At 34.2% G+C, this 20,972-nt stretch overlaps 1 protein-coding gene across 5 annotated transcripts in view; it reads right to left on the bottom strand.

Moving 5' to 3' along the window:
* LOC130894973 (alpha-tocopherol transfer protein-like) overlaps window positions 1–20,972 on the bottom strand; it is a 58,017-nt gene that overhangs the window by 5,369 nt on the left and 31,676 nt on the right. For 3 of the 5 annotated variants that reach the window (XM_057802047.1, XM_057802048.1, XM_057802050.1), the window contains exons 2-5: window positions 15,530–15,715; window positions 14,900–15,125; window positions 11,312–11,495; window positions 4,494–4,670 (exon numbers count right to left, since the gene is read on the bottom strand). In XM_057802047.1, the coding sequence (XP_057658030.1) occupies window positions 4,494–4,670; window positions 11,312–11,495; window positions 14,900–15,125; window positions 15,530–15,629 (687 nt within the window). In that variant the 5' untranslated portion in view covers window positions 15,630–15,715. Of the gene's footprint in view, window positions 1–4,493; window positions 4,671–11,311; window positions 11,496–14,899; window positions 15,126–15,529; window positions 15,716–17,855; window positions 17,884–20,972 lie in introns of those variants that run through there. The other 2 variants (XM_057802049.1, XM_057802051.1) reach the window with 2 other exon arrangements.

Genomic DNA, 20,972 nt, shown 5'->3' on the forward strand with positions numbered 1-20,972 from the left:
CAGTACTGCCACGATTTCGGATTTCTTTTCGATGTCAAGCTCATAGGGTTTTAGAGTATTAAGCTTTTTTGCTACTAGCTTATACGCATCTCCCCATATATTATTATCGAGTTCTTTGCATATGTCGTTCCAGTATTTCTTCTTTGATTCCTTAATTAGGCAGCAGAGTTCCCTTCTATTGGTCTTGTACGCCTCTTTCATTGCTTCAATATCGTCTCGATTTGGGTTGTTTCTTCTCGCCGCACGTTGTTGTACCCTTCTTAATCTGTTGCATAGTGACCGTTTTTCAGCAATGTTTTCATTCCACCAATATGATGTTTCAGTCTTTAGAATTCGATTTTGCGTGCTGTTCTTGCTTGCCATCTGTATCAGCTTGGTTACTGTTTCATGAGTCATTTCATCTGGAGTAATGGTAAGCAACTCTATGCAGGCTTTAAAGGCGGTCCAATCAATAAGGGGCCTTATTGAAGTTGTTTTGGTCTTCGCTCTATCTACTTTAATTTCGAATGCGATATATCTGTGCTCTGTCAGTGTTTCGGTATCAAGTATCTCCCAGTTGGTTACTCTTTGAGATACACGATTGGTTGCTATGGTGACATCAATAAAGGACTCGCTATCTCCTCGGATAAATGTGGGCTCATTTCCAGTATTCAGAACCACCAAATCGCGAGCGTTGATCCATTCCACCCAGTATTGACCCTTTTCATCGGTTACAGGTGATCCCCACATTGGGGACTTGGCATTTAGGTCTCCCAGAATAATGGCATCACTGTTGTTCGTTATGTGCTCCATTATACTGTCCACCTCAGTTTTGTAGTCTTCCATGCTGATGTTTGGGGATATATAGCAACATATCAGCTCAAGATCTTTGAGTTTGATAATTACGTGACCATCTCCGACTACGTGGTTTATTACGCTAAGCTTTTTATTCAGAAGTAGGACCCCCACATTATGCCTGCTGTCCTTGATCCAGTTTGCTTCTTTGGTCCTTTTTTTGTTCGGTTCCCCAGTTACCATAATATCAATACCTTGCTGAACTGCGGTGGCATACGCCATGTCTTGGGCTGTATAGGCACGTCCAACGTTGGCTTGAAGTATTTTAATATTGAACACTAAAGTTTTGACCGCGTGCAGTGCTGAGCCTGCGTCTGGTGTCACTAATTGCTTTTGATTTTTCCTTTACAAGCTTAAGGTAGTAAGGGCAAGCAGTCTGGTCAGCTCTGTGACCGTCTTTTTTGCATGTTAGGCAATAGCTTTTGTTAGTACAGTCTTTGGCCTTGTGGTTATCTTTGCCGCATTTAAGGCACATCTTCGAGTTATCGGTTCCTTTGCATTCATTGGTGCGGTGGCCAAACTCCAAACATTTGTAACACCTGGTGATTTTGACCCTTGCTCGGACCTGGCACGGTGCCCACCCTATTCTCACAGTATCCATTTTGAGTAATTCGCTGGCCACTCTTCTTTTGACCGCAAGTGTAGCAGTTTGGTTTCCCCTCTGGTTTGGTCTGCAAGAGAGCACTCGGACGTCATCTTCTTTTGCGTTTGCTACGCTTTTCCTGACATCTTGCTCTATCTGTTTTGCGTTCATATCTCCGTCTATGTCCGAGATATGAATAATGTCTTCATCTCTTTTAATTTCTACCTGGGTATCTTTATCCTTGTCCATTATAGCTTGTCTGAGGGCGGTTACTTGATTTTTTTCTCCAAGTATCTCCATAAGGACATCACCCTTAGCGGTTTTCTTAATGCCTTTTACCTTAACACCCATCTCATCTATGTTCACACTACTCTTGATCGAACGGAGTATGTCAGCATATTGCTTTCCTTCAGATTTGATTATAATCTTCTCTGTTGTCGTCGCTGGTCCTCCCTTACTTGACTTAGGTGCTAGTCGGCTTGGATCTCTAGGTATAATAACTTGCACTTTGACCTCAGATCCTCTGAAGATACCTTCTGCGCACTTTCTAAGGTAGATTTTATCAATTTTGCCGAAGGCTACTACTTGAATTTCCGTCACTCCATGGTTTTGAACCTCTGCTTGCAGTTTGCCTAGCAACTGATATAGTTGACCCATGTCGTTTTTCCCTTCTGGGTTGACCTTGTACGGCAGCATGTACATGGTTCTTGACCTTGCTCCATTTTTGCCTTTGCTGAGTATGACCTCGGTGTTCGTCCTCACATATTCAATACACCCTTCCTCAAGTTCTTCGCACATAAGGCTTGTTATTTCCGGAAAGTTGCATTTTAGGTCGCTTTCCGTAGTGGTGGTCAAGGTTACATCAGGGTCTGCTACTATTACCAGGTCTCCTCGAAGCTCTCTAAGCGATCCCAGCTCTGTAACAACGGTGCTTTGGTAGCAGCTTTCTGGCCACTCGAGATGTATTACCTCTTCTAGCCCTGTCCATCCTTTTCTTGCTGTTATTTGCGTCTCAACCCTGGTACGTATTTCATTTGTAAGATCGAGTAACTCTCGTCTTATGTCGGTTTCATCAGCTTGGACTCCTATACTTTGTCTTGCGTAGCTAGGATTATTGTCCTCTGGTTTAGCTAAATTATTAGCAGTTTTGCTCTTACCTGGCGATGATTGCTCAGTGTTGTTTCGCACCATCTGCGTGTGTCTGATGTTTAAAACATCCATTCTTCTGTTCAGGGTTGCCATTATGCTTACGAGCTCTCTCGTTATTGCCTTGATTTCAGTTTTTGTCTTTGTACTCACTTTGACTTCATTTTTTAATTCGTCGACTTTTTTATTAAGACTACCCAAGGCGGTCATAGCAGCAGTCATCTCTTGGCTAGTATCATCCGGGATATGCTTTCCATGTGAGTCTCGCTTTCGTTTCTTTTTGTCTGGACTGGTATTTTTTGCCAGTCCATCGTGACTGTTGTCGCTACTTGCTTCGTACGCCGTGTTACTGTGGCTCCCAGTCTTGTCATCTTGACGTGTGCCAGAGTTTGTCTCTAGGCTAGCAAAAACATCATCCGTGGCAGAGGCAGTTGAATCTTTGCGATTCATTGGTGGTGTTCTTGCCAATGAGGATCTCCTAACACTAGGGTCTGTAGTAAACATCCAGTGATACCCTGTTGGGGTCATATCTCCTTCATTTTGTCCTTTGTCTTCTAAAGACAATGCAGTTTTTTCGTCGTTTGAACTATAGCTATCCATTTATTTCTTGTCACCAGCGCTTCGTATGTAAGGGGGCGGGTCGAGTTGATTGAGAACGGGTGTACCCTCGGCTGTCGCCTACCCCAGTTCACTGAGGCCCAATCCTCGCTTAGCCAGTCCCGGAACACACAGACGGACCAGACTCGCCCGGGGCGATGTGAACTTCCGACTTCCACATTCAATACATACTACCTGATCAGGGCCCGTAGTGGCTGGCTTCCGATCCCGCGCCATCATCCACCTCGGCAGAGACTAGCTCACATCAGCATCAGCAGCTACTTCGGTGACGAACCGAAAGCAGGGCGATGCACTCCCAGCAGACTACAACGCAGAACCAATCCGGGATACAGGAAAAAAGGTAGGAAGCCCCCTAGCCCTCGTAAACTAATAGCGTCGGAGGAGGAAAATCTTCTAGGAATAGTGGGGTTTTTTGGGAAGAGTCCACCTTGGGAGTGGGGTGGATCTCTAGCTAGGGTACCTCGGGCTTGCCACACCCGTAGTCGCAGTGCGACCCCCTGAGGGCTTTATTGGATAGATTGAAAATTTATTATATTTAATTATAAAAATTTGTCAGAAAACGTAGCTGCAAACAATTTTTGAAAAGTCAACTAGGCCTAGAATAATTTGTTTTAGTATGATATTTAGAAATTAAGAGAATTTGATAACTTCCTAGAATCATTGTATTAAATAAAATAAGTTGAGGGTCAAATCTGGTCGCAAAAAGTGCAAAATAACGACGATTTTCAAAAGTTTTAAACGTTATTCTGAAGTATGTCAAGGTTAAAAGATTATATTTAACTTTAAATACAACATGTAAAAAAGAAGCCTATTACCATATGGATGACAAGGCTATTGCCCAAGTTTTGACCTTTGACCTTTGACTTAAAAATAGTAACATTTTTAACAGAGAATTGAGAGAAGTTATAAGTAAAATACCTCAAGTGCCAATTTCACACATAAATATGGCCTTATATCTATCATTCGAAAAATAGTTTATAATGGTGAGTACATTTTTATTTTTGAGAATCTCAACCTATAATTCATATGTGACGTGTTTGGAAATTTTTCAAAATTATGATTCTATTAACTGAAATAATCAATTCACTTCATTTGGTTTCTTTACACATTATATTGTACCATCAATCAGTTTATTACCGAATTTTTATCTTAGATGTAATGATTGATCTTATACTTGTTCTAGCGAAGGTTTTTATTCAAAATTTAATTTTCATAGAAAAGCACAAATGCAAATATAATTTAATTTACATCGTTTGCTGGATCCATGATGTTAAGTAATTCTGTATTAATATTATTGAAAAAAATATCTTACCATACTCATAAGTTCACTTTTCATAAATACTTTCAGTATTGCTAGTAGTTTGTCCATAAAATATACAGAATTTATCAAATGTATCACTTTCAATCTCATAGGAAAACCTTCTTGTAGGAAACTCAAATATTTTTTGATTGCTCCCATTTTCATTCTCGTCATGTGCATTAGACTGAGCTGAAATTCGAAATTATACGGTAACAGTCATTGAATAATGTATTAAGAAATATGAAAGAAAAAACTGAACAAACAGTAGAGAGACAAAAATAAGTATAAGCCATTGGTGTAATGTAATCTACTATCCAGTAATGTTCTGCACCTTATGCTGAAATACCGGACAGTGAAAATGTTATGAGAATAACGCCTCGATGTTGCCTATTTGTCGTACCACTTTGGCATTACTATCAATGAATATTGCATTATGAAAGAAATTGAATGGTAATTGTATATTTATAGATGGAATTACAGTATTGTAAGAGTTAACTGAGATAAAAAAATAATCGAAAACAAAACAGTCACGAAATTTTTTTTCGCAATAATTTTATTGAAAAATTGCCAGTTATGCAATAGCAGTTCCATAACATTTAATACCGCGAAGTCTCCAATCTTCTTTCTTTAACTGTATTATTATTACAATTACAACTGTATTTTTATTACAATCATGCAAAAAATCTCATGTGCATCTCACCTTTATTGTGTTTACACTTTTCTCTCAAAGAATTCGCAACTTATATCCTATTATTATGAGAACTCTAGCAATTTGTTCAATTTGGTATGAACTTCAATAAACAATGATATACAGTTAATAATGATGCTATTGAGATACTGAAAGCTTCCTGTAGTTATTAGAATAAGTTTTTATTTTAATCGTCCTGTCTTATTTCATAAATCTTCTATAGTCGCAAACATTCCATGCAATAATATATCATAAGAACATTTGAATGGAAAATTTTGTTATCTATTCAAGAGAAAATCGAGAAATATTTGAATGTTTTCACTAATTAAATCCACATCTCCAGGTTAAATCATCTTCCCATTTGTTAATTGTTGGTAATGCGCTCTATTCTGTACCAGGTCAAATCGGAGACATCATCCAATTTTATAAATGCAAAAAGTTCCGTTAATTATATTAATGGTAATGATTCTCATTTAAACTGAATAATCCTGGTAAGTGGAAACGACTAATTCTTTGGACTTTCTCATTCTTGTCGACTTATCATTAACAGTTTACTTCTTATCTTTATCACCATGAATTTGTAGATATCTACGAGTGCAACTTTCTACTAAGGCCCCTTCCTCCATAAACTTTCACATTAGATATCTTCAGTAAGATGTTCACTTCTTTCTATGCTTCACAATAGTTTCTCGTTTCATACTACCAGTGAGTATACGTAAGCAGAATTTCCACCGCCATCCATCAGAAAAGGAGTAAAAAACTGGTAGGAAAAGATAGGAAATGAGCGGAAAATTGTAGTCATGAACTGTGGGAACTGATCTACCTCAACAAGAGGGTCTAGAGAGCAAGTTTGCAGTGTAATCCCATTAGGGGTGTTAAGCCATTATTATTATTATTATGAAAAAGACTTATGCACTACTCAGCTTGAACCCGGTATCATTTACCTATCCCAATATAAAGTATCACATAATGAACTGGAGCACTGTGTGGCAAGTATTCAGCATTATGTCGTTCTGGATATCGGCGAAGGTGTTTTTTGGTAATCCCAGTTTGGCGATGCTATCGTGCAGGGTCTTAGGCACGACGCCAGTTGCTGACATAATAACTGGGACTACTTTCACATTTGCGCTGTGCCACATCTATTTAATCTCAATTGCGAGATCCGCATATTTGGCCAGTGTTTCCTAGTGTTTGTTGAGAACGTTATAAGTGTTCGGTATATCTACATCGACAAGAACGAGTGAATTGACTCCTCTATCAACCACCACGATGTCAGATCTGTTATTCGTCACCTGTCTATCGGTGCTAATGGACCTATCGTAGTAGAGTCTAAAATTGTCATTTTCGAGCACCTTCTGCGGTTGGTACCTGTAATATGGTGTAAACGTATTGAGAAGACCGAACTTGTTGGTCAGTTTCTGGTGGATGATGTTGTACTTGGTTATGCCAGTGTAGAAAGTCGGTATTAGCTAACACACTACAAGCAGATGTTATAGGTTGCATGGTTTCTGATGTATGTTGACACTTTTTGCATTTGTCAGATTGAGTGTTGGGATCCTTAATAATATTTTTGTAGATATTCGTGTTAATAACTTGATCCTGGATAGCCATCATGAAGTCTTCGGTCTCTGGAAAGATATTGCCGTTAGTAAGCCATCTGTTTGAAGCTTCTTTGTCACATGCGGTTGGTTGAGGTTATGATGATGTCTACCCGTGTAGTGCCTTTCGTAACCACTGTTCCAGCTTCTCGGTGTCAAAATACTATATTTAAGTCAGATTCTGGCGACTTGAGGTTGAGGGGTGAATAATCTTTATCTACCTTGAATATAATCCGGTGTAGAGTTGAGATTTCCGATTAAGTATCAAATAATTCCTATAGTTTCTTTAACCTCTTTTCGGGGGAATGTTGTTCTAATAGTCGGACTTCGGGTGGTGGTTGCTGTTCTTCGTCATCATTGCTCATGTCAACCTATAAATACCCTCTTAGCTCTTTTAGTCTACTTCAGGATTCCAAAAGAGTACGTACGAAACAGGTGTTGCCTAGGTGTTAATTGCCTACATTTAATTTGGATTTCATAAATTTGGTGTATTGATCCTGGATTCTAGTTCTTGCCTTCTTGTGGTCCAAAAACTTTTTGTTGTTTGTTAAAATCCTAGATATCTGTAGGTTTTTCCCTTTTCCATCGCTTGTACGATATCTCCATTGGGAAGTTGCACATTTCCGTTCATGACAATGCCTTTCTCGATATGTAGAGTCTTGCACTTAGACAGTCCAAACTCCATCTGCATATCGGAGGAGAATTGATTTTTATATCAAGAAGGTTGATTGATTTGACACTTATTTGCTGCGTACAGCTTGCTATCGTCCATATAAAGAAGATGCGAGATGGTACAGTTGGTGTTTCTGTTCGGTTTAATGTTGAATCCGTACTTTGTACCATTGAGCATGGTCGATAGGAGATTCATTGCAAGGCAGAAAACCACAACGGACTCAGGGAGTCGCCCTGGTATATTCTCCTACGAATGGGTATTTCGTCAGTACTGAGGGATTTTGGATTGATTTGAAGATGTAGGTTCGTTCGCCATCCCTTCATCGTTGCTGAAAGGAAGCTTACAATAGTTGGGTGGACTATCAAACGCTTTCTTATAATCTACGAAAGCAGTGTGTATATTCCGGTGATCTCTGTGCTTGTCGAAATATCACAGAGTTCATGATAAGTTGTTCTTCGCACTCTTGGTGATCTTTTCTGCAACCTTTGTGTTCCTCTGCTAAGATGTTTTTTTCTTCGACCTGCCTATAAATTCTGTTAGTGATACAAGCTGTAAGTATCTCATTTAAAGTAGGTAGGCACGTGATAGGTCTGTAATGAGTGGGGTCATCCGTCTGGGAGTTCTTTGGAAGTAAATGAGGGGATCCCTGCTAAAAACGTTGGAATATCTTCTGGGTTCTGTATGAGGTTCGAAAATTTCTTCACTAATTCCTGTGTGTACATTCGGGAATTTCTTATACCAGAAGTTTTGGATATTATCAACTCCCGGTGCTTTCCAGTTGTTAGTATTTTGGATAACGTCAGTGATTTCTTTCACTGTGTAATTATCAAACTGCATCGGAGCAATATTTAATCGCATCATCTGCTATCCAGTCGGCATTTCTCTTGTGGATTTTGGGAGTTGACCACAATGAGGACCAATACTTTTTCAATATCTGTTTCGATGGTATAGGTTGATTGGTTTCTTTATGGGGAGTAACTACAAGTTTACTATAAAATACTTTCTGGTTGCTATGAAAACTATTATTCTGTAGTTTCTTCTTTGTACACTCAATGTATCTTGATAAATGTTTCGACTTCGCTTTTAACTTCTGCTGAAGCAGATCAATATACTCACGCAAATAGTGTTGATGTTCTGGATGCTGTGTGTGAGTACCTATTTTCTTTAATATTTTTCTGATGTGGTTTCTCAAGCGTTTAGAGCAGGGGTCTCCAAACTTTCCAGCCTTAGGGCCATACTGATTACTCCAGTAAGTTCCGAGAGCCAAAATGTCATTGTCACAATTACTCAAAATATACAAGTAGTTTGCGGAGAGAAAAATTCGAAGCTATGAAGCGCGGATTGAAATCGCAGCAATCTTCATTTACACAACTCAAAACTGAACAAGAGGCTGCAACTCGTGCCAGCTTTTGTGTGGCTCTTTAAAAACGTGGAAAACCATTCACGGATGGAAAAATGACCAAAGAAAGCATAATTGCAGTAGCCGAAGAAATGTGCCCTGAAAAGGTAAATTTATTAAAAACTGTCAGTATGTCAGCAAACACTGTGGCTCGAAGGGTAGAAAACATCGCTGAAAATATATTCTCTCAACTGTTCGACAAAAATGAACATGTTGAGTAGTTTTCTTTGGCCTTGGATGAGTCAACGGATATGTCAGATACTGCTCAGGTGTTGATTTATATTCGAGGAGTAGATAAAATCTATGAAGTGCATGAAGAACTTCTTGATCTGTACCTGCTGGTACATATATTTTTAAAGGAGTTGAAATGGCCATTAATCAAAATAACCTTCGATGGAAAAACTTGAAATGTATTACAACTGATTGAGGCAAAAACATGAGTGGGAAAGATAAAGGAGTGGTCGCTCTTGTGTCAAAAGCTGTAGAAAATGACGGTGGTTCAAAACCATTAGTCTTACATTGTATGATTCATCTTTGTGCGGATTCAGTCTTTGTGCGGAAAATATTTGGATATGTCTGAAATTCTGAAACCAGTCATATCAAGTGTTAATTTTATCAGATCTTTTGGGCTGAATCACCGATAATTCCGACAATTTATTGAAGAGATTGGAGAAAACGACTTACCTTATACTGTCGTAAGTTGGCTTAGTTGTGGGAAAGTTCTTCAGCGCTTTTTTGAACTTCGAGCAGTGATAGAAATTTTTTTGAATGAAAAGCATCGCCCTCTTACTGAATTACAAAACAACGCATGGCTATGGAAGTTAGCATTTTATGTTCATTTGACAAAACATGTGAACGAACTGAATTTGAGATTGCAAGGAGAAAACCAGCATCTTCCTGATTTATACACTAATATCAAATAACTCCGGAAGAAATCCTTTTGATACTGACATTGAAACCCTAGCCCCGGAACTTCAAATGGAAATGATTGATCTACAGTGCAGTGATATAATTAAGAACAAATATCAAAATTCATCTTTGTTGTAATTTTATAAGAGTCTTCCACTGACACAATTTGATAACTTGCATAAATTTGCTCGTGGGCTGTTTTCTGTTTTTGGTATTACTTATTTGTATGAGAAGACCTTCTCCAAACTAGTATCAGTTAAAAATCTCAATTACATAAATCTCATTAGTATTTCATATATCATTATGCGTGTTATAAGTTGTTTTTATTTAAAATGTATAAAATGTTAGTTGGATTCATTTCAATAATTTTTTAGTTATTATATACTGAAGTTAAATTTTCTTTCTTTACTCATTATAATTCTGTGTTTCTTTATCGAACTTATCACAAAAACAAAAACAATAAGCCTACAACAATGTTATGAGTAGTTAGCCCAGGACCATATCAATGTAGATGTCATATTAATAATTCAACATAAAATTATAATACTTCTGTAAACTAAATTTAATTTGCTATGAAAAATATGTTCTCTAAAAGGAGTATCAAGTATTCTAGCTCTCCGCGGGCTGGACAAAATCTGTCCGTGGGCCGGATGTGGCCCTCGGGCCGTAGTTTGGAAACTACTGATTAGTAGGGAGTATTATTATTAATATGTTATGGTTATGTGGATCATAGAAATGAGCTGCAGGGAGATTGCGAAGAGATATCAAAAATATTTTTTAGTTTTATGATTGTCTGTACTAATGAGCCATGGAAATAACCAATATGTTTATTGAATAGTTCAATTGAAATATATAACTTTGAATATAACGTTTGGTGGAACTGCCACCAATTTCAGCATTAAATTCAGAATTATAGTTTGAAAAAAAAATTACTTCTTATTGTATAAATTTTTTTAGGGATCTTAAAACAATCAGTAACAAATATAGTGATTTAATAGATTTCAATTAGAATGTAACTTAACAGAAAATAAGGGCTTTTGTCGCACACGAATTGGGAATTGGGAAAAGAACAGAACAGAAAATTAAATTAACCATTTAATTCTTGAGAAAGTCTGTGGCTGACGCTCTATTTTTTGCAAAGAAATTTTCACTGGACGATTATTGCTCATTTTATATCACTTCTCAACAATAATTTTGATATTAGGAATTCCCATAAAATGAGTTATTCTGTTTATAAAAAAGCAATTAGCCCAAATAACTAACATTAATAATTCTCTTTTCGTGGAATACGAAATCGGATTCATTCGAATACGTATGGGTAATAAAATTAATTTTTCAAATATTAGCTCTGAAATAAAGTCTGCAATATATGTGACAAATGAACTCGTTTTGGATCTAGGTGATGATGCTTCTAATCTATAGATGAAATTGAAGAATCAAGTCAAAATTCAAAATCAATCATGTTTAATCATCTATTACTATTACTTTGTTCAACTTTTTTTTGTCCTGAAATATGCGAACTTTGAAAGATTTTCTATATTTGTGCCACCAGGAGATACTTACACCTTTCATATCGATTAATACGATCAATCCGTTAGGGGGATTCTTTTCATGAGCTACATCCATTAACATATAAGACACTTTCATTATAGGCACCAACTCAAAATTTCGATAGTTTGTATCATGTATATTAAAGTAGTGTATCACATCATTGTCATCTGTTCGTACTGGTATGCTTGACATATGTCTGAAACAATTACTCGATAATATATTAAACTTAATTTAAAGGGGCAAGCAACAATATCAGGCAGTAATAATAAAGTGCAAATAAATTCGTTAAATTACTCCATCCATGACTTTTTCAAGAGAAAAGGAATCTCAAAGAGATCCAAAACTAATATTAGTAATAAAAGGCTAACAGAAATGTGATTTTCTTCTTATTCTTCCTGGCTTATCCCCTCGGATATCAGACTTCGTGCATTCTTTGGTCCATGCTTTTCTTACCTTTAGGACCCTGGCAAATAGTTGAGATCCTTCAGAATTTTCCCTTCATTTTGTTTCCTTTTTCATTTTTTTTAAAGAAATTTCTTATCGGTCCCAATTCAAATTTCATAATGTATATTTTTTGTATCGTTTTTTTATTCTATTTTGCAGTCTTCTTGATTAATTGGCTTCATTTTTTTAGTTTTGCGTCTATTTTCGTCTTCTTTGATGATGGTTCCTAGATATTCCCTTGACAAATGTTCAAAAAGTTAGGTTCTAAAACCGAATCCACAAAAAAATTTTCTACGAGAATTTGAGCAAACGTAAATCCTAAAAAAGCCCCTAAATTTGTCCTCACGACCGAGAAAATTTTGAAGCAACTTCCACTTTATAGTCAACTCGATCAATTCTATTAAACCGTCATTTCGATTTTTTTTATACGTCCCTAGGCCAGCAAAGGTTGTGATGATACCTAAGCCAGGAAAACCTTCCTAGAAAGTTTCATCGTACCGGCCTATGTCTTTGTTACCTTTCAGAATTTTACGAATAATTGCTCCTTGAGACACTTGAACATATAATATATAAAAAGAACGTCACTACTAATCGTAATCTAAAAGTGTCGTCCACGGTTGGGCCTCAATAACAAGTTAAAAATACTTAAAGCTACTGAAAGTTTATATATCGGGCAGATATTTTAGATTAAAACGTAGCGTACTCTCAAATAACAGAAATAAGGGCAGGAGTACTCATGTATTATATTTATGCTATATTCTACAGGGTGATTGATTAATGTGATGAAAGTTCTGTGCCTATTTTGTCCTTTGAGATAAAAATTTGGAAATTTGTGAGATTATAGTCATTATTAGTCACAACATTTTAAAATTATTTATAATCTTACAGGATACTTAAGAATATCAAAGCTACATTTTTTTAAATAAAACAAATTTTATTCCATATTTGGAATCAGCATGACTTCTTCATTATTATAATAATTATAGAATTGTAATGTATACGGGGTATTTAAAAAGTTATAACCAATTTTCGAACCATTCGAATAGTGGTAAAAATTTTGGACAATTATTTACCCCGTTAATATTCATTGAATCTGATACAGGGAGATACAAAATACCAATACATTATTTTCTTGGTTTTTCAAAGAATCGCCCTGTATATTATGTGAGTATCGACCTAATACCAGTATACTTTATCATTATTTTAGGTATAGGGAATACTTAAAATAATTAGTTCTCAAGATATTATGATTTTACAATTAATTGTGAAATGGCTATGATTTATTTGACAAAAATTTATATTTGATAATGACATGATATGACAATAGGTTCATTATTGTTTTGTGTTACATTTTTTTTTTGTTTTGAGGAATTTGAACTAGAGCAAAAATGTGATGAAATGAAACCATATTATACCATGAACGCTTTTCTCGAAGGCGGCAACCTACAAACGCAAACGCAAGAGAAATTTATGGAAAGGTTCAATCGCTCGGGTTCAATTAATAGTTATGAAAAGTATGAACGATTAAAAGCTTCTGTTACGGAATAAAATGATATTTAAAATTTTTCTTGCAGTTATTTAAAGCTCACAAACAAGTGTAACTAGCATTTCCATCGAACAAGAATTGAACAAAGAATCCTTGACAGAAACAAAATGTACACTTACTATATTTACTTTTAACAGAAACTAACTGAAGTTGATAAAAAAAATACTAGCAGTTTGTAGGTGGGCTTTACGAAAAAATAATCAACAGAGAGACTTTTTCGACTATGTACTATTTGGAGATGAAGCCACGTTAAATAAAAATTTCACGACCATGTTTCATTCAATAGTATATATCATTCTCGAACACCCTGTAAGATTTTAAATAATTCCAAAATATAAATATTAACGAAGGTTATAATCCCTCATATTTTCAAATGGATATCTCGAGGGACAAAGGAGGTACTGAAGATACTAATCAATCATCCTATATTTACTGTAGACCAGCGATAAATCAAATCTTGAACAAAAATAATTGTGACCTTTGATGATGAAACTGCCTTTTTGATCGTCGAAAAACCCCGAAGAAGCTAATAAATTACAAATACCCATTGACTCGATTAACACCTGGACTAAGAGATAGTGAATCAAGTTAAAGGAAAACATGTATGCTGTGACCTTTACGAGCAAACAAAACCAAATTGCTTAAGTAACAATAAATAATGTTCAAATATCTTATACTAACAATGCTTGGTATAAAATGTAGAAAGAAATGCAGGCTGTTAGGAAGAAACTTCACATTATCTATATAGAACAAACTGCTTCTCTACAAACATATTTTGAAACATGCCTGAGCATTGGGGGTTGTGGCAGTAAACTTAACATTCAGGTGATTCAACGTTTTTAAATAAACTATGAAGGAGCATCGTGATGCACATTGATACTTCTGTAAAAGTGATCTGCATCTCCAGGAAATTCGTTTTAGGTACTGTTGACCAGACCATAGCCAAATTTGCCACTAGTCATGAACAACAGATACTACAACGGTTATTTTATTTTCTCTGCAGTACCAAGCTAGTGAGAAGACTCAATAAGGTCAAGCCGTTTGAGTAAGTGACCTAATATTTTGCGAATATCATGTAATATGTTGAATTAAAGTATTAGAAACACGGTTCACTAATGAATAGGATCTACGAATTTCCACTTTAACCAAGCTAGTCAAAAACACTTAATGATCGTGTAACTCTACCCTTTGTCTATCTCTACCTCTACCAATTGTTACATCAACTTGATTTGTCTTATATTCTTTACGGAAATATCAAATATATTTTATGAAGCTCACTACATTCCAAATAAAACAATGTGAATATTTTGATTTTCTTTGTTGTTGCCGTACACTATATCTCTTGTTCATTCTTTATAGTAAACTCTCTAATCATTCCGCATTAGTTTCTTCCAATTTTGACGATCAGATATTTCATTATACAAAGTGATAAAAACGTGAATTCGAACCAAATATGTTTATGGGTATTTGCTAAATTGTACACAGGACACAATAAAATGTAGAAAGTATAAAGACATTAGAATAATATCATTTTTTGTGAATATTCTCTCTTACTTAAAAAAACTAAATTTGAACTTGATGACTACTCAAAAAATAAAATAAGAACATACATTGTATTTAGTGCTAGTTGTATATCACTTCGATTGAGATCCCTGTCATCATAGATTTCAGGACCATGTTTCTTTAAATAATAATACGATAATATAGTTTTTTTGGTAAGTGCTACATCATTCGCACAAGATATCAAAAAAATTAAGATGATTTCATCCTGTATTCTCGTAGGAACATATTTGTCATCCAGATTTGACACAAAAGTCCTTATTTCTTCCATATTTTCTAAAAATAAGATGGTTTATGGTGAATAGTTTGTTTAAATTATTCTAATTTAAATTCATGATTGAATTTTGTGTTTGCATATAAATTTTATCCATAACGGATAAAATTTATATGCAAACTTGGGCAAGTAAAAAGTGAAGAGGAAGTAGAAAATAGGAAGCTGATCAAATATCAAATATCGAAGGAGTGAGAAATATCAATGATTGGCACATGTCAAAATAAGGAATATGAGGAGCAGATTTATCAGAATGCGTCATTTCATAGTGGGTGGTATTATAATGAAAATATTTGTAAAAAGAAATAATGATTAGGGATCGGTGAGGGTAATCGACTTATAAATCACTAGAGCTTCTGAAAAAGTGGGCGATTGGATGAAATGTATTTTTTCAGATAAAAATAGATACCTCTAGAAGTTCTGCCTTCGGCAACTAAATCTTCAGTTTTGAAATGATATTCCAAATCAGTGTCGGCTGTAATGTTATCCATATCAGTTAAACTTTTCATTGCAGCTATTAACAATGTAATCTTTGCGGTGTTTTCTTGATTTATCGTGTTATCTTCGATTGACTGTCCAATCACAGCATATAAAACTAGAAGAAGAAATATGAACACAAGAAAATAATGCACTTAATACAATGGACTGAACGTCAGTTTTAAATGCGAATCGATTTTCTGAAACTTAATGATATTTAAATTGAAGAAAGAATTTAAAAATCATTTCAAATTATGTATCAAAACCATAAAAATTTGTACAGTAATACAAACTAAAAAATATTTCTATATTATTTCACGCTGCATGCGACTAAAGATAAATATAAAACTTTGCTTCGGTGTAAAGATTAGTTATTTTTATAGAAGTTAAATCTTCTCTCTAAGGCGTATATAACAAAATGAAATCTAAAATTCCACTGCATAATTAAGAACTGTAGATGTAATGGTACTAGATTCTTCCTGAATGATTGCAATTTGACAATAATTAGGTACAATTTGTAGTGATATTGTTAAAATATTTCTGCCATATGATTTGAAATAGATTCATTAATTAATATTTTTTATGGTGAAATAACAGTCTAGGTCGTTCAAAGAAGAACTAGTGCCATTTTTATCGTAAACTGTAAATCTTAAAGGATTGAACAGTTTCTGCTGAACTTAGTATGAGTACATTAAGGATGTAGTGAAGTGATAAAAAATATAATAGAAAAGTGCGGAATAATCTAAAAAATAGATTGCGATGTGATTCTTCACAAAAATGTGAGGGTATTATAAATGAATTGGTCTTTGGAGATATTGTATGGCATATACCCTAGCCACAACATTCATTCAAAGTAAATGCCTATCATATCAAATGCTTTTTCGTTTGTAAGAATCATCTTAGATATAACTTTTAAGTAAATTTTATATCGAATTTAATGTACACAAATCGCAATGACACGTGAATAAACAAATTAGAAGGTTTATTAATTTGACACAAGACATATCTTTTTGTTTTGTTTTTTTAATGGCCCACTACTTGTCTTTATATATTTCCATTTTAACTTCCATAACGCAGTTTACCGGTGACAGCATAAGTAATATTGACATAATATTTGGAGCTATTATTAATAGAACAAGGAAAGACAATTTTGAGTAGTCAAAAAAAAAAATGTTAAAATCCGATCAGTCAAACCGGAGTAATTTATGTTTAAAGGAAAATACTTAAAATTTACACATTTCTTAAGATATCTCGTAATACTAAAAAGATATCGACATGTGGTTTTCGCAATTCTGTTACTAATTTGGCCTTTTATATTCCTTAATTAAAACTGCATGTTTGCATATATAAGTTATGTAGAACTGGACTTACAGGCGTTTTTTCATAATAAATTCCCGCTTCCCCCCTGAATTTCTTGAAGAATACGATAATCATAGTTTAAATGCATCTTAATTAGGCAAAATTTGTAAATTATTGATTTTATAATTTTTGGAATTTAATTACGCCCTCTAGCGGTGGACCTACAACTCTGTAAATAATTTCCAGGTCTTTCTCGAGGTCACTTTTGTTATAAATTTTTTTTCCCGAAGCTATACTATAAACGGTTCCCGAGATGTGTCCTAGAGCCATTCTTATTGTGACATCCCCTACATTACACCCGTATTTATTTCGTAATTTTATGATTTTCATAAATGAAATTATACTTGGCTCAAAATCTCAAAAAAAAAGAATTATTTTAAGATGAATAGACCGTGGTGGAAAAGTGAATGTCTAAAGATCAACTTTTTAACAAAATCGAAATTAAACTAACAAATGTTATCATTTGTTAGGTATCGTCAGTGTTTAATTTTGTTAAATTATGTCCAAATCTGTGAGACGTACAGGTGACAACCTTCATGTTGTATATTCAATTCAATTGAACATGTCGTATTAGTCACCATCTAGAGTAAGATCTGAGAATATTTTACTCATGTTAATTGCAATTGTAATAAAATTAGTAAGAAATACAATGGTTATTACTCGTATTTTCTTTAAAAACATCAGTTAATGATCATTCAAAAGCCCTACCAAATTATAAATGTCGCTGTTAACCCCATAGTAATTAAACTAAATAATAAAAACTTCACATTTTCTATTCAAATTTCATATGTAATATATCTATCTAATACTAAATATGATAAAAGTACGAAATAAACTTATTTTTGAAAAAATATCTGGAAACGATTATTGTCGATTTTCAGGTATCAAAATCTACGTACCATTAGGTTGAGTAGCACTTTTGCTTGAAATTATGAGCATGAGTTTAAAAAGCATTTATTTTAATTAGTAGTCACAATATTTATGGTTATGATAACATATCACATATAGGTTCAGGCAACGCAATGCTTTAAAAACTGACATAGTAATAAACAGAACGTACATGAAACTATAGGTAACTTTATTCATAAAAGTTTATCTATAGCTCCGGTAGATTTAAGAGCAATTCTATTGGATTTTGCTTCTTATCAGTTTTTGTTTGGGACAGAATGAGAGTAAATAGCTTGGTTTCCTTAAATTAATATTGATTATGGGAGAGCGTGTAAACAGAAATTCAAATTGAACAAGAGAGCAAATTTTTAGAATAATTGCTATTATTGCAGACGGGCGCATTTAGTGGTACGCTGCCAATTTACTGGAAATGAAACAGTTAACTGTGTACCAGGTAGATGCGAGATATCGAGAGACCAGGGGATATGATGGATGGCCATTGGAGGCTCGGCTATCGAAAATAGAGCTGCAGACAATAGATTTTTAAACTAGAAACTTGACAAAGAGGACATGTAATGGCAAGACAACATCAACAATAGTTAGATGTAGCTCGACATGTACTAGCAACTTAACAAACCGTGATAAATGTTTTAAGAAATGTTGGACTTGAGCCAGAGTAGCTGACATTGCTCGTTAACTGACCAGGTACAACTAGGTTGAAATTCGCACGAGAACTGCAAGAGGTTTTAATGACTACTAGTTATTCTATGTCATTGCAATTATCATAAATCATGATAATGCGATATTTTTTACGTGATTGTATTTTAAGTAAGGTTGTTCTCACAGTAATAGATATAATGAGAAACTTCTTTTTTATGGAAATAAACAATATATCTTTATATTTGTAATCAACTCAATATTATGTTATCTCCATTTTTAGAATAATTTTCTTTGTTCAGGATTTTGAAATATAAACCGATTATAATTTTAATTATACTGTAGTTTGACACTTCTTCAGTATGAAAAAATTACTTGTCATTTAGAATGCAAAATACTGCAAAATACTCATTGAAAAAACGAGACCAATAATATTTTTATTTGATAGTCTTAATCACAAGTATTCAATTTCTGTTTAGAAAACCATTCTTAAAACACATAACAATAGAATATGGTCTACTAATTCTCATTCTTATCATACTGTCATTCGTTTATTTATTCAGTAAATAGTGAATAAAATCTTAAAATTATCAGCTTCTTCATTTCATTTGTCCTTTTGCCCTCTTTAGGGCGTCGTAAATGTATATATCACCTATTTAACCATTTACTTCATCTTTTCCTGTTCTGTGTCAATATCATCATTTGATTTATTGTCTGATGCCTTTGTTTTTCTCTTGTTCATTCCATGTTTTTCTTGGTTTGCTTCTTCTTCTTCTTCCTAAGTTCTTGCTTTCTCATATACGTTTTGTTAATTTATCTTGTTCCATTTTTGTTAAATGTCTAAATTTTCTTAAACTAAAGTTTAAGATTCTCTTATTCATTTTTTCTTTGATTTCTTGTTGTGAATTGTTTCTTATAATTCCATTTCTTATTTTGTCCATCCTTGTTTTTCCTTCTATTTTTCATAGGTTCTTCATATCGATTGCGTTCAGTTTTCTATTACTTTTCTATTTATTTTATCGTGATTTATCCACATTTAATTTTCATATACCTTTGATATTTCCTTCTTTAAACACTATTTTATTTAACGCATAGTATATATGCGTTGTTTTTTATTCTGTTTGTGACCTCCGCTTATATTTTGCCATCCTCTTTTATTACTGTTCCAAGAAAATCAAAAGTTGTGCTTGTTTTATTTCTTCTTTCACTATTAGCCTGACTTTTCTCCATTTTTCTCGTTCATAGTTATTGTTTTGGAATTTTTGTATGTCAATTTCCATTCGCATTTTTCTATCTCTTTCTTCCAAATTTTTGTTGGTGCTTCCATCTTTCTGTGATTTTCTGCCACAATTAAATGTTCGTCTGCATATAGTAAGCCTTCTAAGTTTATTGGTATTAAGTTGAGGTATCCTATGTTCGTTTGTAGATATCTTGTCCGTTTTTTTCAAAATTTTCAGTCTTTGATTTATTGTAAGTATGAGCAATAGTGGGCATAGACTGCCCTCTTGTTTTATGCCTTTTTCCATCATAATCTCATCTTTGTCCATCAGTTGTACTTTTTCTTTTACTCTCTCATATACGCTTCTTTTTTTGTATTTATAATTTGTTTAATATCTGCTGCCTTAAGGTCTATGAACCTTAAGTGCAGTGTATCTCCTTTTTCATAACGTCTTTCTTTGAAATTATCTATAAAATCATTATTTTTAAATATATTCTCCCTTTATTTCCACACTTTTTAGAACGTTTGACTAAATGTCCTATAAAAATTTGATGCATATTTAGAGTCAAAATGTTCGTACACCGGCCTGTTTAATTTAATAGCCGCTATTTGATCAAATTTTCGAACAAAAAATAGTCGGAAGGAGCCAGATCAGGGCTATATGGTATGTAGATCTCTGTGAAGCCATATATGTGTACAGTTGTATTGGAAAACTAAGCAGTGTAAACTGAAACATTGCCATGAAGCAAACGATGTGGGATCATAGTTGAAGACCATTTCATTAACTGTTACAATCGATCGAATTACAATTTCTTAGTCCTCGTGGCAAACCTCTAAAAATCGCTCACAACATTGACGCAGCTGTTGAACTAATTTGTGTCATATTTCAATGATCTGCTAGAACATTTGTTTGGAAAATGCCAGTGTCTGCTGTAATTTCTTTTGTTATTAGGTGCCAGCTAATTAGAACAATTTCTTCCACTAATTGAATGTTTTCTGGAAAAATTATTTAACGATTCTCGTTCTCAGCGAAACAACTAAGATCAATTTAATTGTTGGAAATAGAGACATAGAAATAGGAAACATAAAAATAACAGGTGATAATTAATATATAAGCCCATAGCAAACCAGTATGCAGTATGTCCGGAATTAAATATTATTATTAGAATAGGAGTCGTTTACAGAGTAGAAGGTACTTTCCAGTAAATATGCCCTCCAATTATTGTGGAATGCGGGAAAAGGTCATGCTCCA

The sequence above is a fragment of the Diorhabda carinulata genome, chromosome 6 (genome assembly GCF_026250575.1).
Source record: "Diorhabda carinulata isolate Delta chromosome 6, icDioCari1.1, whole genome shotgun sequence".
In the NCBI taxonomy this organism is placed as follows: domain Eukaryota; kingdom Metazoa; phylum Arthropoda; class Insecta; order Coleoptera; family Chrysomelidae; genus Diorhabda; species Diorhabda carinulata.